This window comes from Gossypium arboreum, chromosome 8, assembly GCF_025698485.1.
Source record: "Gossypium arboreum isolate Shixiya-1 chromosome 8, ASM2569848v2, whole genome shotgun sequence".
Taxonomy (NCBI): domain Eukaryota; kingdom Viridiplantae; phylum Streptophyta; class Magnoliopsida; order Malvales; family Malvaceae; genus Gossypium; species Gossypium arboreum.
The window spans coordinates 17234969-17252129 of NC_069077.1; the positions used below are offsets into that span (position 1 = coordinate 17234969).

General features: G+C 32.6%; 1 protein-coding gene across 1 annotated transcript; it reads right to left on the reverse strand.

Moving 5' to 3' along the window:
* Positions 1-1189: 1189 nt before the first annotated feature.
* Positions 1190-10544, reverse strand: LOC108468453 (putative disease resistance protein At4g19050). The gene is made up of 5 exons (XM_053018376.1): positions 10325-10544; positions 10102-10206; positions 1912-6531; positions 1739-1810; positions 1190-1567 (listed from the first exon to the last, which is right to left on the reverse strand). The coding sequence occupies exons 1-3, from the start codon at positions 10344-10346 to the stop codon at positions 1946-1948; spliced, it is 4713 nt and encodes a 1570-aa protein (XP_052874336.1). The 5' UTR covers positions 10347-10544; the 3' UTR covers positions 1190-1567; positions 1739-1810; positions 1912-1945.
* Between the last annotated feature and the right edge of the window lie 6617 nt (positions 10545-17161).

The following is a 17161-nucleotide window of genomic DNA, read 5'->3' on the forward strand; positions in this document are numbered from 1 at the left end:
TAGTTTCTTATAAAGGAAACGGTGTAAGCATAAACAGAGTCAGAATGATTTTGAAATCCCCTATTTTGATTTGAGAAAATCATTAAAAATTGTAAAAAACTAATTATGAGTTATAATTTATATTCTTAGAATCCTTAATGAGTCTATTTTCAAAAGAAACAAACGGGAATATTATTCGAATCTCGTACTAAGAGATAATTATTTTTTAGTGAAGAAGGGTCGGGACTATTGGACAGAGAAACAGGGGTAACTTTAAAGAATAAACTGTACTTATTGGATAAACCAAAAATTCTGAAAATTTTATGATATGAAAATATGTGAGTCTAGTTTTAGGAAAAATTAACGGTTCTCAATTTGGAGCTCTGTAGCTCAAGATATAAATAATTTAATGACTATGACTCAGGTGGACAGTTTTGTTATGAACATAAGAAAATTGTGGAATTATGTGTAGTTATTCTGTAAACTTCGGTAACATCCTGTAACTCGGTTCCGGCGATGGATACAGAATTAGGGGTGTTACATGAGGATTTAAACCCGAGACCCAAAGGCACACTAACACACTACCAACCACCAAACTAGCAAACTCATTCTATCACTTAAACATGCAACTAAACACAATAGCACAACCTACTCATTGACCTTAACCAAAAGCTCACAACTTTTAACCCAAAATTCGGGGTGTTACGTATATGTTCTCATCCACTTCAAGTGCAATAATAAATGCCAGAATGAGATTAGATATGGATTGAAGCTTGGATGTTATTTATTGAATATACACTTGTGAGGGTGACATTTCCATGATCTATATATTCAAACAAATAGTGGCAGAAAAATGAAACCATTTTGAACCTTTTTCTTATGCAAATTATTCGTTGAACTCCAATACAGGTGGTCGCTGTTTAGGTGGTAAAATACTGGTAAGACAAGGAATGGAGGCAAGAGCGTGTCGTAGTTAGGTCTCGAGTGCGTGCTCCGACGATTAAGCCAATGGAGTTTTGAATTTCACTGCTCTTGAACTTATTAGGCCTACTACTGTCTGAATAACATGCTCTGCTATGTTTTCAAAGCATCTCAAGATAAAAAGCTGGATGATTTTGATTTATTTATTTATATAAATTTCACCACTCTTGCAGTCCTTAAGAAAGGCAAAGAGAAGAATTCTAGTAAAAATAAAAACAAAAGAGTGGAATTTGAAGAAAAATAAATCTTTCACACACATATAAATAACATGTCAGGTAAATAAATACAAGGTTTCCAAGCCTAAAATAACAAATTTATTGGAAGGACACCGGAACATGGACTTAAACTAATAAATGACTCTGATACGGACACTCGAAAGCTTAAACTAAATAATACTAGTAGTACATACATGAAACTTTATGAGTCTTGAAAACAAAGGGCACTCTTCTAACACTTCAAACTAAGCATCAAACATGACATTGCGACTTAAGTTCAAACATGACACTTCATCTTTGAAACCGTTTATTGTCTTCTATTTACTACTAGGAGGCAGCTTGCAGCTCGGATCAACATTTATTTATGATAGTATATCTTAATAGGAAAACACCTGCAATTGGCACCAGAAATCAATATTTGGGATAGGGTTAGTTGGTTAGACTGATATGTTTACAGAAATAACAGTGTCTAAACTGCCCCCAACCAGTTATTTAACTTTTGGCACCAACAGTCAAGATCTCATCAAACCTAGAAAAACTCAGAACAAATCAATCCAACTTACCACATATTCACATATCCATCTTTCACATGATCAAACCTTCTGGGCTGCCCTCTTTTTATTTACTTTGTATTTCTGTCATGGCTCAGAACAAAAGAAGCAAACTCAGACAAGATATTTGTTTATTTATATTTAAGGATAATAGGAAGTGAAAGCTGAAATAATCCATGGCCTACCTATTTGTTGAGGTCTTTTGTCTTCCATTGAATCTTAATTCTCATCAGCTGGAGTGGCTTCCATCGATGCATTATCTGGGTGAATATCTTGAAGTCCTTTAACGTGGCTAACTCTAAGATGTTTTGTCACTGATTCGTTCAATTTAAACCCGTAGCCAGAACTAGTCCAAGCTGGTAGGTCTGATAGATGCAATGTGCCCAACTTAGGTAATTCACGGTCGTTCAACTCCGGCTGAAACACACTCTTCAGCTCATCACAATGCTTGACTCGGAGAATTTCGAGGTTTTCAGGCACTTGCCCTGATGAGAAAACAGTTTCAAGCATTGGGCAATAGGATATATGCAAATGCTTGAGTTTGATCTTTTTCATGTCTGCTGAACTCACAGCCTGCTCCTCCTGCATGTTTGCTGGATTTGCAGCCCTGTCTGGTAAACTCTCGGGCTGCTGCGCCTCCTCGTTCTCTTCCTTGTCTGGTAAACTCTTGGGCGCTTCTTTCTCTTCCTTGTCTGGTAAACTCTCGGGCTGCTGCGCCTCCTCTTTCTCTTCCTTGTCTGGTAAACTCTTGGGCGCATCTTTCTCTTCCTTGTCTGGTAAACTCTCGGGCTGCTGCGCCTCCTCTTTCTCTTCCTTGTCCGGTAAACTCTTGGGCGCATCTTTCCCTTCCTTGTCTGGTAAACTCTCGGGCTGCTGCGCCTTCTCTTGCTCTTCCTTGTCTGTTAAGGTCTCGGGCTGCACTTCCTCTTTCTTATTTATGGGACTCTTCGGCTGCACCTTTTCTTTGGCTGAACTCTTGGTTTCGTGCACTTTCTTGTCTTCTGAACCCGTAGCACGCTGCTCTTTCTTGTTTGTGGGCCTCGTATCTTCTGGATTCCAGGTCTGCTCTTTCTCACCGTTCGACCCGTTATCTCCAAACAAAGTCTTTAGATTATCACAGAATGTAATTTGGAGAGTTTCAAGGTTTTCAGCGATCAGCCATGATGGGAAAACCGTCTCAAGCTTTGGGCAGCAGTCAATGTACAAATGCTTTATGCTCCCAAAACTCAGGGATTGTACTTTCTCCTCGTACAAACTCTTCAATTTGGGAAGGTTCGAAATCCATAGAATCTCAAGGGTTCCCCACTTCCCAAGATCTGCCTCCACGAAGATGCTTTCTTCCACGTTGTTGCACCTCTCTAACCAACAGCCTCTGATGTTCTTCAAGCTGTCAGCCTTTAAATCAGACAAGTTTTTCAAAAAACCATTTTCAACCAAAAAGACATATGTGGCATGCTCAAGAAGAACCTCAATATCAGAAGGAAAAACATCAAATCCTTGGATTTCCAAACATTGGTCATCTTTTTCCTTAGAAGGAAGCTTTTTGATCTTGGAGTAGATACAACTGAAGATATGCTTACGACTATCACTGTAATTGTCCTCCTTTTTGGGTTGTGCTCGAACAGAGAAAATTGAATGCCTGATACGCTCCAGTAATGCAGAATCTTCCTTCAAACTTTTGAGGAGTTCTACGCCCAGCACAACTATTCTTGGTAGTGGCACCTTATCCCCTTGAGGAATCTCTGAAGGCTTAGAGACATAACAGTGATCCAGCTTTAGCTCCAATGGAAGGTGCTCGAGCTTTTTCCTACGAATTCCACTGTTAAATTCTTCAATCGCCCCCTCCGGTAGATGAAGGCGTTTTAATTTTAAATTCCAAATTTCTTCTCCAATCTTTGGTACTTTGGTACCTGATAGATCAAGCACCTCAAGCTGACTCAGTGAATTCAGTGGTGGCAACTTATTTAACTTCGAACAACCCCCTAGCAAGAGCTGGCGTAACCTGATAAGATTGTCGAGAGAGGGCACAAACTCAACATCTTCTTCTCCAGAAAGATCCAGAACCTCAAGTTGTTCCAAATTTGGTAAATAAGATTGAGTGGCCTCAAAAGCGCTTTTAGATAACCTAAGAGTTTTTAGCTGAGTCAGGCGACTCAAATTTTCTGCTTTGATATTCGTCAAAGAGCATGTACCACGCAGGTCAAGCTCTTCAAGTTTTAAAAGGATATCAAAATCTGGAGAAGTTCGGAGCTCGGTGCAGTTATTTAGGATAAGGGAACGGAGTTTGCTGTGATTGCTTAGTTTTGGTAAGCTTGAAACCTTGGTTTCTGAGAGATTGAGAACTTGAAGCCAAGACATGTGCTCAAAGGAAGCATCTATTTCTGACAGAGCCTTATAACCTGAAAGATTAATAACCTCAAGGTCTGTAAGATGTTCCAAGCTTGGCAATTGCTCAGCTGGGCTCTTACAACCTGAGAGATCAAGTTCCACAAGGTTACGAAGTTTGTCAAAAGAGCCAAAGGTTTTCGACTCTGGAAGACTTTCGAACGAGCAATTCTTTAGCAAAAGGTGGCGAAGATAGGGAAGGTCGAAATGAGATGGAAAACTTTTAACTTGGGAGTTTGAGAGGTCTAGGGACTTAAGACTGGTCAGGTGCTCAAAAAAGTTGTTTGGAAACGCTTTTAGACTAGAGCAATCGGAAAGATCGAGTAACTCTAGGTTAGTGAGGTTTCTTGTGTCCAGGAGTCTTTCAAGCTTGGAACAACCTTTAAGTTTGAGATCACATAGACTTTTGCCAAGGCTTTCAGGCAAAAATCTAATATCGGTTTCTGATAGATCAAGGATTTTCAGGTTGTCAGTATCAGTAAAGCAATCATAGAATATCTCCTTTATCTTAGTAGCACCTGAAACATCAAGAACCTTGAGCTTGTGCAGATGCTTCATAAATCGCAGTCCAGACAAACGAACACATCCTCTAACCAAGAGGATGGTTAGATTTTCAAGTTTCTGAACAATTGGTAATTTCTCGATGCTGGTTCCAGAGAAATCAGCGAATCGAAGTTTATGAAATGACTGGAAACTTTTTTCTTGGAGCCTATTCAAATTGGAGGATCCAGAAACATCAAATACCTCGAGGTCTTTGAGATTGGCTAGCTTTGGCAGTGCTACCAGGTAAGTACAGTTTCTAAGGGTGAGCCTCCGAAGTGCAGTCAGTTTGAAGACATCAGGCAATGACTTGATTCCCAGTGCAGATAGATTAAGGCTTCTAAGTTTGGTCATTTCAGCAAAAAAATCAGTTGCCATTTCCTTGAGCAAGGGTGAACCAGTTATCTCAAGTGCCACTAATTCTTTGAGACCCTTAATGCAATCGACTGTCTGAAGCAGATAACAGCCTCTGATGACAAGCAGAAGCAGATTGTTCATTTTAGGTATGGGGTCTGGGATACATGTCAGCCTGGGATTGAAAAGGGCAAGAACTTCGAGATGCTGCTTTTGTTCAAAGAATTTTTCAGGGTCTTCTCTCGAGAAATGGCTTCCATCAATCAGTAGCGAGGAGACTGATTTCCCTTCCTTGTCCACTTTCACTGTCTTCATCATGCCATCAGTAGGTGTCATTCTTTCAAAAACTTTGCGACCTTTATCCTCAAGCATGCCGGCCAACCCCAGGTTGGATGTTTCGAACAATTCTCGACAGTTACGGTCCTCAAGATCAAGCGTCGCTCTTTCCAGAACAATAAGATTGTCCTCTTGCATCTTCAGCATGCCACGATCTACAAGCTCCATCATCACGTTGTATCCCTTGTTGTAAGCCTTCCTGATACCATCAGCAAGATCAAGATGGCCTTCGAGTATCCAGCGAGCGATCAGCTCATTGTACTGAACACCCCCATGTTTCCCCAGCAAGTTCCGGCTATGCCAAAAGCAATCGATCAAGCAATTGTCATCTGGCAACTGGCCATAAATGAAAGGAAGAAGCGGAATCACATGATCATTTCCAGCGGCCTCCAAAATGAGATGTGCTGCATCGAAAGCACTGTCCAGCTCGCCTGTTGCAGTGTGATTTAAGGCTTCAGCTAACATGATAATTTCAGCAGGCAAAACCTGGCTTCTCTTTTTAATGTCAGCACATAATATTTGGAACTTGGAACGCAGAGAAACATGGTTGTCAACCCTGTCTTTTAAGAAAGCCACAGCCTCATCTCCCGAATAGGGTTGGACTTTCTTCTCGATAGAATCAAGGTTTCCAAGTTCCCTTGATGTGATTAAGACATTGGTAAGGGATTTGTCGTCGTCATTCTTATAGTCCTCCGGAGAGAGTATCTGATCCATGATTTCTTTATAATCTTCAGATTTGACCTCCCCTTCACAATCCAACACCACCAAAAGAAACTTGTGTTTTTTTTCCGGATCCTCATTCCTCTTATATTCCTCGTATCTCTTCTTAAGTTCGCCTCTTACCTTTGCCTCCAGCTCTTTTCCAGCAACCTCCTCCCTTTTGTCGTCGTCGTCCATGTCATCGGCATCTTCCCACATACTGCCCAAGTTAGGGATGGACAACTGGCGCGCAATGGATTGAAAAAGAGACATATCGTCCTTCTTTTGATTCAGGCTCAGAGACGTCCAAAGAGACATGTAGAAGGGACCTTCTGGACTGACAGCGGACTCGGTTATTTGTTTGGCCAGCCATGTTTTCCCTACTCCAGGTCTCCCTGTGAGGGCAACTGCTCTGGTGGAAGATTCCAGCACCCCCCGTATCACTTCCACTACATTTCCCACTTTATCTTTTGCTGTAGTGATCCTCGTTTCTGGCCAAATTCAAACAATTATATATTGGTTAAAACGGTAGGATTTTAATTTTTTTTTTTTTTTGTTAAACTCTAGCTAAACCAAAAGCTTAATCATACAAAAGCCAAACCAGACCTGAAACCCACAAGTAAACACACTACAAACAGAAACATTCTAAAAAAGAGACATCCTCACTCCCTAATAAATAAATAAATAAACCTTATTCAATTGCTAATATTTCAAAGCACTGTAGTTAAAAACATTTATAAAATTAGTAAAATTATCAAATAATAAATAATAGTATTTGAATCTTATTTATGATAAAAAATCTAATAAATATAAAATATATATTTTTAATAATTATTTAAATACTATTTGCTAAAAATGCTTTACTAGTACAGTGATTAATCTGAAATAATAACTGTAATTTAATATAAGCGAAAATCTAATTTAGTGATAATAGCTATAACACTAATAATGATATTATTACTAAGTGGGTAAGTATTAAATATTCGATCTTTGAAATTTTAAACTCCATAAATATGATTAAAAATATTACAAGTGTTTCATCTGTCTTTTTATTATTTCTATATGACACATCATACTTTCAATTAACTTGTAGAATATAAAAATTTCATATATTGCCTACGGATGGTTTTCCTTATTGATTTATCGAAAATAAATGTAAAACCTATCTATTAAGATTTATCAATATAAATGTTTGGAAACATTTTTGAATCGATGTGAATATGTTTTAATGTTCATTTAATTGTTAAACTAACATTAAATAAATAAGTTTTTTAAATAATTTAGTTTCTATTAACTTTAGTTATACAATTGAGAATAATAGATAAAATTTTCTATAAAAGAAAAATAGATAAATCATATAAATAATACTTTGATGTAAAAAAGGTACTAATTTTATTAATATAAAATAGAGTTGTTACTCAAATAAAATTCTAAGAATCTTAATTATCACTTAATTAATATTAAAATTATATAACAATTAAAATTGAAGTTTAACTTTATAAATAGTATCCAATAATTGCAACCAGTTGATTAAGTAATATCTAAGAATTTACCCATTAATTTAAAATTAATTCATATTTGCTTTCAAATGATAAAAGGAAATAAAACTCAGAAAGTAAGTAATAATAATTTTTTATCCTTTTCTAATGTAAAAAACTTTTTATTGGATGGAATCTATAAAAATATGGTTTAAAATGATTCACTTTAATCTAAAGGCTAAAATTATAAACAATTGAGGATTGTTAGGATTAATAACTTAGAACTATATAATAATAAAAATGAAACATGAAAGCAATGTTTCTTTCAATAAGCAAATATCAAATCATATACAAATAATAATGACATGAAAAATTATTTTAATTAATGATGAAGTATTATAGTATTATGATTTTTTTTATAATTATGTTATATGTTGTTTATACTATGTGATATAATCATTTTAAATCAGTTTTTTAGAGAAAATGTTGTATGAATTTGTTTTGAAAGAAAATATAATTTTAATAATTATTTTAATAATCATCATTAAAATAATTGAAATCACATATAACACATAAGACATTAGGAAGTGGTAGATTTAAAAATATGAGAAACATAGCTTAGACAAAATATTAATGCTTAATTGATTGATTTTCATTTTCTTAATTTCTCAAATAGATTTGAGTCCTGCTATATTTGTTGAACTAGGATTTGTATGGGATCAAATCTATTTAATTAGAAGAAATTTGTATTTATAAAAAATAATATTTAATTTAATTATAAAAGACAGAATTTATTATAGAATATATTTATTTTCTTTTGAACTTTGATATAAATGTAATATATATTATTAGATTAACAATATTTGATATTATTTTTATATATAATGTTAATATTACACATTTAATTTTTATTTATATTGATTTTATCATAGTTAAAATAAAATCATTCTTGATAAAAATAAATTTATTTAATTATATAAAAACATAAATTATTATTATTATAATTTATCAAAATTTAAGTATCAATTGATTTTATAAATTCAATATTTTTATTAATTAATAATATATGACGATATTATTAAGTAAACTTTTAAAAGTAGAAAAACATGATTTAATTATTATCATATTTAAATAATATCATAGTTATAGATAAAAAATATTTTTATTAATTTTAATTTATCCAATTATTTTATAGATTTAAATAATTAAAAATATATGAGATTATTTTTAAGTAGAGCTTTTAAATCATATGACAGAATTACTTAATTTCACACAAAAAAATTTAAAATTTTAATTAAAAATTAATTGATATTATTATCGCATAATAATTATTAATAAATTCAGTATTGTATTCAATTCAAAATTTGTTAAAGAGTTTTTATACATATTATAAATTACAGATAGTAATAATATAATATATAGTGATCCAATTGTAAGTTTAAGACACATCAACTTCGACATCAAAATGTACGTAAATCCTCATATCTCATAGGTTTCAGAAACAAAATACCCACTTACCAAAATCAAATAAATTTTCTTAAGAATTATTTACTAAATAAATTTAAATAAAACATTTATACCCTTAATTTTATTAAAATGGGTTTTATATTTATTTATTTTTTCCATTTTAGTTGCGAAATAAAATTACATTGAAGATTTATAAACTTAGAGTTTACTTACTTCAAGTAAAACTTATTTAGTTTAATTATATATTACCCTGTGGTAAATTCTTTGAAAATACTTATTAGTATTCAAATGGTAAAAATTAATTAAAATAATAGCATAGAATGAAATATAACTATCACCAATGAGACTTTATTAACAATAAACTTGCTTTAATTAATCCAACGATTATTTGTTAAAAATAAATTTAATTTTATTTAATTTTCTTATTTTTAAATTAGTTCAATCTTTAAATTTTAAAATATTTAATTATTTTATATTAAATAAATAATTTAATAAATATGTATATATATATCGTATTAAATGATAATTATATACAATAATTATACGATTATTATAATTAGATTATATTTATAAAATACTCATACGTGGAATGGTAAAGGATTTACCTACAAAGTTTCACCTAATTTCAGCCTTGATCCTTAGATACATGATTTATTTTAGGTAGCAATTTTTATTTGTTTTATTTAAAGATTTTATATAAAATATAAAAATATTATTATAATAATATTTATTATTTTTTAACAATCTTATTATAAGTTTTGATAATATTTTCTTTTATTTTTCTTGACACAATGCCTACAACTATCAAAGTCTTCCTACATTAGCAACAATACTCATAACAATCGAGTTAAGACTGAATCAATAATTTTATTACCTTTCTTTAAAAATGATATTTAATTAACTTGTAACATCATACTTGACTCCAGCATTAAATTAATGTAAGAATTCAATTAAAAATCTAAAATAGAAAAAATCCATAAATTATATAACTGCATTTTCTCAATTGTATTGAATTCCCTAACGAACAACATAAAAACGGCTTCTTATAAAATTAAACAAAATACCATAAATTATCATATACTTGAACTAACTTTATTGTAGTTGATATATAAATACCTCGAGGATTAGTCTGTTGCTCTTGCTCCCCTTCTCCAGCATTATCAGACGACGGTGTTCCTGAGCTTTGACCCTCTGTTTTGGGGTTGTCTGTCATATTCTTGCCTAAATCAAACACAATTGATTAACATCTCTTCAAGCTTTAAGCCAACAAACCAAATCAATCATAAGAATAATAAAGGAAAAGGAAATAATGGAAGATATATAATGATTAATGAGAAACCTTGTTGCTTAGGTTCTTCCATATCGCAAACGAAAACCAGAAAATAGTTTCTCGCTTTCTCAATGCTCTCAAACCCTGATCTTATAACCTCTGATAACTCTGCCTATAACCCCTACCGCTTTTTATAGCAAAAGAGGGGAGCGGGACTTTTTTCATAATTATAATCTACGTATACAGACTACTTCATGCATGCAAGCGTACACCTCGTACTTCATGTGTAGAAGACGTGAAGATAAAGAAAAAAGAGAATAAAGTTCCAAGAAACCTGTATAGAAATCAGAGTTAATTAACAGGGCAAAAAGTGATTCCCCCTTGATACCTTATGGGAAGCTTGAAATGCTCGACCCACCGAGCAAGCAAGCAATATTCCCCTTACATTGCCCTTCACTCAATCCCATCAGCAAATGAACCCGCTGCTCTTAGAATAAAACTTACGTGTACCTATTTATCCAAAAAAAAAAAAACTTACGTGTACCTTAACACTTTATTCTTCTACCTTTAATGCCATTTTAAGAATCACAGCCAAGTATATATCCCATGCCTTTGAAGAATCTTTTGTTAAAAAATATAAATATATATATATATATATATATATATATATATATATATATATATATTAACGTTACCTATCTATCTATATCCACCTATCTAGAATATCAAATTAACTATGAAATGTAGATTCAACTATTTAGAATTAAAATTAAAGTGATAGAATGTATAAGTATTGATTATACCAATTAGAAAAGGTTATATCATCACTTTTGATAATTTAATTAAGGGTGATAAAAATAGAAATGATCTAAAGCATCAATGATTAAATTGAAAATTTTTATAGTTGGTGATCAAATTAGAAACAAACTAATAGTTGGGTAACTAATTCTATAGTTTACTCATTAAATAAAAATAATATTTTTATATAGCTTTATAATTATTAAAGGAGTTGTTTTATTTGAGAGAAGTCTTTGAAGTGTCGCCCGTTGGGCAACCAACCAGACACCCGATAATGGTCAATATTGTTCCTAGGTCGTGTTGGGGTTTAGTCTCACACCTCCACCAAAAGCCATATATGGTTCACAAAGGGAGAACATCTCGTAAGAACAAGTTGCTCGTGGGTGCACAACCACCCACTAAATGGTACCTTATCTCCCAAGTGGTGACCTATATGCCATAGGTAGGGGTTCAAACCCCACCTAGAGCAAAGATGATCATGTCCCATTGGTGGGTGGTTGTGTGCCCGTGAACGACCCATTCCTTCAAAGTGCTCCATCTTCATGAATCGTATACAACTCTCGGTGGAGGTGAGGACAATATCAACCTTTGTTGAGGGTTTGATCAATTGCTAGAAAGACAACACTTGAAAGACTTATTCCGAAGGAGTCGAGCCCCTTTAGCAATACTTAAACACTTTTATCAAAAGTGGTACCTAAACTTTATTCTATTACCCAAATCACCTTATAACACCCCTAACTCATCTCTATTATCATATTAGGGTTATAGAGTATTACGACACACATTCAATCAAACAACATCACAAAATCATTCAAGTATTAATTTAAATATCAATATTCAATATACACGTTATACATAGCATATATACTGTCGAAAACCATTTTTTTTGAAAAAGGCATCGACTTATTTTAAAGAAACGAAAATGGAGTCGCCACAAATTTTCGAGGGGTAATCGGATCCCCTAGTAATTAGGCTGTTTTAATAAAATATTTTGATTTACTACAACAACGATTTTGGTCTACGAAATTTGAGAAAACAGGTTCGAGAGTCGGCTACGTGCAAGGAAGGATTAGCACCCTCATCACGCCCAAAATTGGTACCTAATTGATTAACGTCTTAATGTCGAGAGTTGAAATTTTGAAAAGATTTTTAAAATACGATCTTTTTTATCAATGTTCATTTTTTAAAGATACTTGAATTTAATTGAAGCGAGCTTCAAAGGTCCACTCACCCCCACATAACAAAATGCCACATCCCGTAAGTTAGGACACGACATAGGAATACTCAAGAATAAGTTTACCTTTAAGTTTTATCGAAAAATTTCATGTACTTTGAAATCCAAAAGGATATTTGGCTATTTTAGTTTAACAAGAAAATCGAAACCCCGTAAGTTAGGGTATGATTTCTTGAATTCCCAAAACATGAAATATTGCATTTTCTTGAAAATTTTTATTTTTGAATAATAACAAGTATAGCATTTAACGAAGCGTGTTCATTTTGTTTCGAGCAAAGCAAATTGGTCTATGTTGAATAAATATGTTGGAGCTTGATGCATTATATGACTTGAACTAGATAAAACAAAAATATAACATAGAGCATGGAATAATAAAACACGAATTAGATACAATGTTGATGAATGTCAACAATTTCTAAGATAGGTAATGGCAATATTCACACAACGTATATTATTTTTTAATATCAATTAATGATCAAAGACAAATGAAGTAAAATAATATACGAAAAAAAAACAATTTAAAGTAAACAAGATAAAAAGTTTAAAACAGATAACGAACGAAATAATTAAAATTTAAAACACATAATACGAAAGAATGATTCAAAATAAGCAATATATGAAAAAGATTTTGTCGAAACCATTTTCAAATCGAGTTTTGGAAGATGGGAATCGATTTAAAAAAAACAAAAACGGGAGTCGCCACCAATCCTTTTAGGTGTGATTGGATCACCTTTAAAACATTTTTGTTTTAAAATCATTAGTTTTGGTCTACGAAATCAGAAAATAGGTTTGGGAGTCGGTTACGCACGAGGAAGGGTTAACACCCTTGTAACACCCAAAAATTCGTACCTAATTGATTATCAAATGTCTTTAATGTCGGAAATTCAAAAATTTTAAGATGTAGTCCTCTTTAAAATATTTTAACTTTGAAAATTGGAATTCACTCGTATCAAAGTATTGACATAAAGTTAACCTTTTTGAAATTCCAATCTCGAAACAGCAAAACGCTATAACCAATAAGTTAGGACATATTGCTTTGAAGTTCCAAGATAGTGGCTTGCATTTAGAAAACCTTTAAAAACTTAGAAGGGTACTTAATTGTTCGAACTCAACGAGAAAAGTCGCAACCTAATAAGTTAGGGCACTACTTTTCTCAAAGCTTCCAAACACCGAGCATTGCCTTTTTATTTTTGAAAAGTTTGAAGTCTTGTTTTTAAAACCGATGCATGAAGGAGTATATTAACATAACATTCGAGATAACATGTTACAATGATAGGAAAGTAAGAGCATAACAGCATAAATATCATACGCTAACCAACGTATATAAGAAATAAAACGTGACAATTTTTAAATAAGAAAACTATACATAAAATGGAGTACATGTTAAAGAAGAAATAGGTAAAAATCTCTAAACATATAATTCAACATATATTTAATCATGTAAACGATGTATGATATATATAATATTTCAATGTACATAAAAATATGCATTTGAAAATAAAATATAAAAGTCTAAAATATTACATAACATGTAACATAACAAAAATACATTAATACTAAAGTAAAAATAAATATTGTATAATAATAAAAAACAAAAGTAAGAAAAAATATATGTATAATATAAACAAATAATAAATTTAAAATATATAATAAAAGTATAATACTTAATAGTAAACTTTAAAATAGATAATATAATAGTATATAAAAGTAATAATAAATGAAATAATTTACAATATATAATACAAAATGCAAGTTTTAATGATGTATATTATAAATATATAAGATATATGAGATATATAAGTTAAAATATAATATATAATAAAATTGTATTTATAAGAATAATAATTACATAAAAATACAAAAGATATTAGTTTATTAAAATAATGTATAGAATATAAAGTTTGTAAAAGAATTTATATCTATAATGAAATAATTATATAATATATATAAATATGAGTTTAAAATATAATTTAATTTACAAATCTTATAATGAATAATATAATAGATAATATATGATACACATAACAAAAAAATAATAAGTAATATAGAATAAAAATAAAATATAATAAATGTTATAAAATATAATGTAAATATATAGGAAATAAGATATATAATGATATAATATAAAATAATAGAAGTTTATATGTATAAATAATTAACATATAATACAAGTAAAAAATAATAATATAAAAAAATAATGATGTAAAATAATTGGAAAAATAATAGATAATATGAAGAATAATAATATATATATATAATAAAATAATCTTATAGTATATAAATAATAAGGATAAAAATATCAATATATATAAAATATATATATAGAATAAATATAGGACTAAATTTCAAATTCAGCAAAATTACGGTAATTTCAAAGAAACAAAAGCTGGATTAAGGCCCTATTTAAAACGTGCATAAAATTAGAGGGACTCATTGGGCAAATTGCCCTTTTCCCAAAACTGCCACGTTTCTCAGAATATAATTTAACAACTGTCAAGACCAAATTAAAACTAAAATAAAATAATAGGGCCAAATCATAAATAAAATAAAGTTTAATTGTAAACACAAAAGGGGTAGAAGGACCGATTGGGAAATTAACCCAATTTTAAAATGCGGATCCTCCCAGTAATCGGGTCAACGCGGATCCTCGGGTCGCAAAACAGCGCCGCTTCGCTCAAGCTATATAAGCTACCTTCTCAGCTTAAGGTTCATTTGAACCCCGATTTAAAAAAAAAATAAAAAATTCTCTCTGAAAGAGAGAGAGGAAGGGAGCTCCGAGCTCTGGCCTTCGTACGCCACGCGTCGGTCCACGCGCCCACGCGCTGCCCTAAGGGCCACCGTGTACAGAGATCGGAGGGTTGTAAAACCCTCGTCACTTTAGATCCAAAACAGGTAGTTCTTCTCCTTTTCAACTACCCTTAGTATTTTGCTAAACAGTTCATATATATGCACTAAAAAAATAGAGAATAAGTCACTCGGTTATCACCTTTGAAACTGTTTGTATTTGTTTTTTATTTTTGTCTCTGTGTCCTTTTTACAAGGGTTACAAAGGGCTTTTTATAGCCACTGATTTGTTACATAAGGAAAGAAATCTCCGATTTCTTTCTATTTCTTGTCTACTGTATCTTTGACCATTATCTGCTGAGTTTCCTTTTCCATTTTGCAGGTACCCCGACGATCTCGGCGTTAACGGTGGTACCAAGGTCAGAGGGGAGGCCTGAGATCGCAGTGCTGGACGGTCGCGAGAGGGACAAACACATTGATGACGAGTCAGTGTGCATTGATGGCCTCGATCTGGGGAGTTGAACTGACGCTCCCGAAGCTTCCGTAAGTCATTGCATGGTAGGGGAGAGAGCTAGGTTAGAAACCCTAGCTGATGATGTTAGGTTTTGGGCCTCTGAGAGCTTGGGTCAATTGGGTCTAGTTTAGGTCCGGGCACTGCTGTATTGGGTCCATGTATTTGGGTAGGATGTAACAATGGGCCTGCTAGTTTTTAACATTTGTAAAAGGACTGTAAAGACTTTTATTATTATTTTGGATATATTGGATTATGCCTTGGCTTCCAATGGGCCGGGCAAAATTGAGGTATTACAGCTACCCATCTTTGCTCATTGCTGTATAACAGGAATAGAGCAAAGATATAAAAGAACCAATTTTTCCCGGGCTCGCTGAGGCTTGATTTCTTCGATCTGCTCCCCGCCGAATATAGAGATGCAAAATATGCTTCTTCAATTCGTTTCAAAGATGCTAAGTTAATCTTAGATTTGCTTCAGCGCGAATACGTGAAAGCCAAATCTACTTATGTCTTTGATTTGTTCCTCGTGAGTATAAGGATGCCAAACCATCTTGAGTCTGCTCCCTGTTGAAGTGGAGATGCCTGACTTCGATTTGTTCTCTGACAATACAGAGATGACAAATCATCTTAGATTTGCTTTCATAAACACGTGAAAGTCAAATCAGCTATGTCTTTGATTTGTTCCTTGTAAGCACAAGGATGCCAAACCATCTGGAGTCTGTTTGAGAACATCTGAGAGTCAAATCTACTATGTCCTCGATTTGTTTCTTGTAAACACAAGAATGTCAAATCATCTTGGAGTCTGTTTGAGAACATCTGAGAGTCAAATCTACTATGTCCTCGATTTGTTTCTTGTAAACACAAGAATGTCAAATCATCTTGGATCTGGCTTCAGTATAAACATCTGAAGGTTAGATCTGCCATGTGTCTGAGAACATCTGAGAGTCAAATCTGCTATATCCTCGATTTGTTCCTTGTAAACACAAGAATACTAAATCATCTTGGATCTGCTTCAGTATAAACATCTGAAGTTTAGATTTGCTATATCTGAGAACGTCTAAGAGTCAAATTTGCTATGTCCTCGATTTGTTTCTTGTAAACACAAGAATACCAAATCATCTTGGATCTGTTTCAGTATAAACATCTGAAGTTTAGATCTGCTATATTTGAGAACATCTGAGAGTCAAATCTGCTATGTCCTCGATTTGTTTCTTGTAAACACAAGAATACCAAATCATCTTGGATCTGCTTCAGTATAAACATCTGAAAGCTAGATCTGCTATACTGCGGCCTATTACCCTGCTGTTTAGAGGACTAAAGCACGCCGTCTTTGATAACCTATAGAATGATTATGCCTGATAATTAGGATGCTATGCTCGAAGTGAGTCGAATGTTCCTAATTAAATGTGTTATGATGCAAAATACTGTGAATATGACCTTTATCCTAAGTGTCACCGTTCAAAATTTCATTCTTGCTCAGCCCGTAGACCTTCCTCCAATACTATAATCTACTGAGGATGTCTGTAAGAATTGAATCATTGATTTTGTCCATTTTCCTTTTTGGACTGGAAGAAAGGAA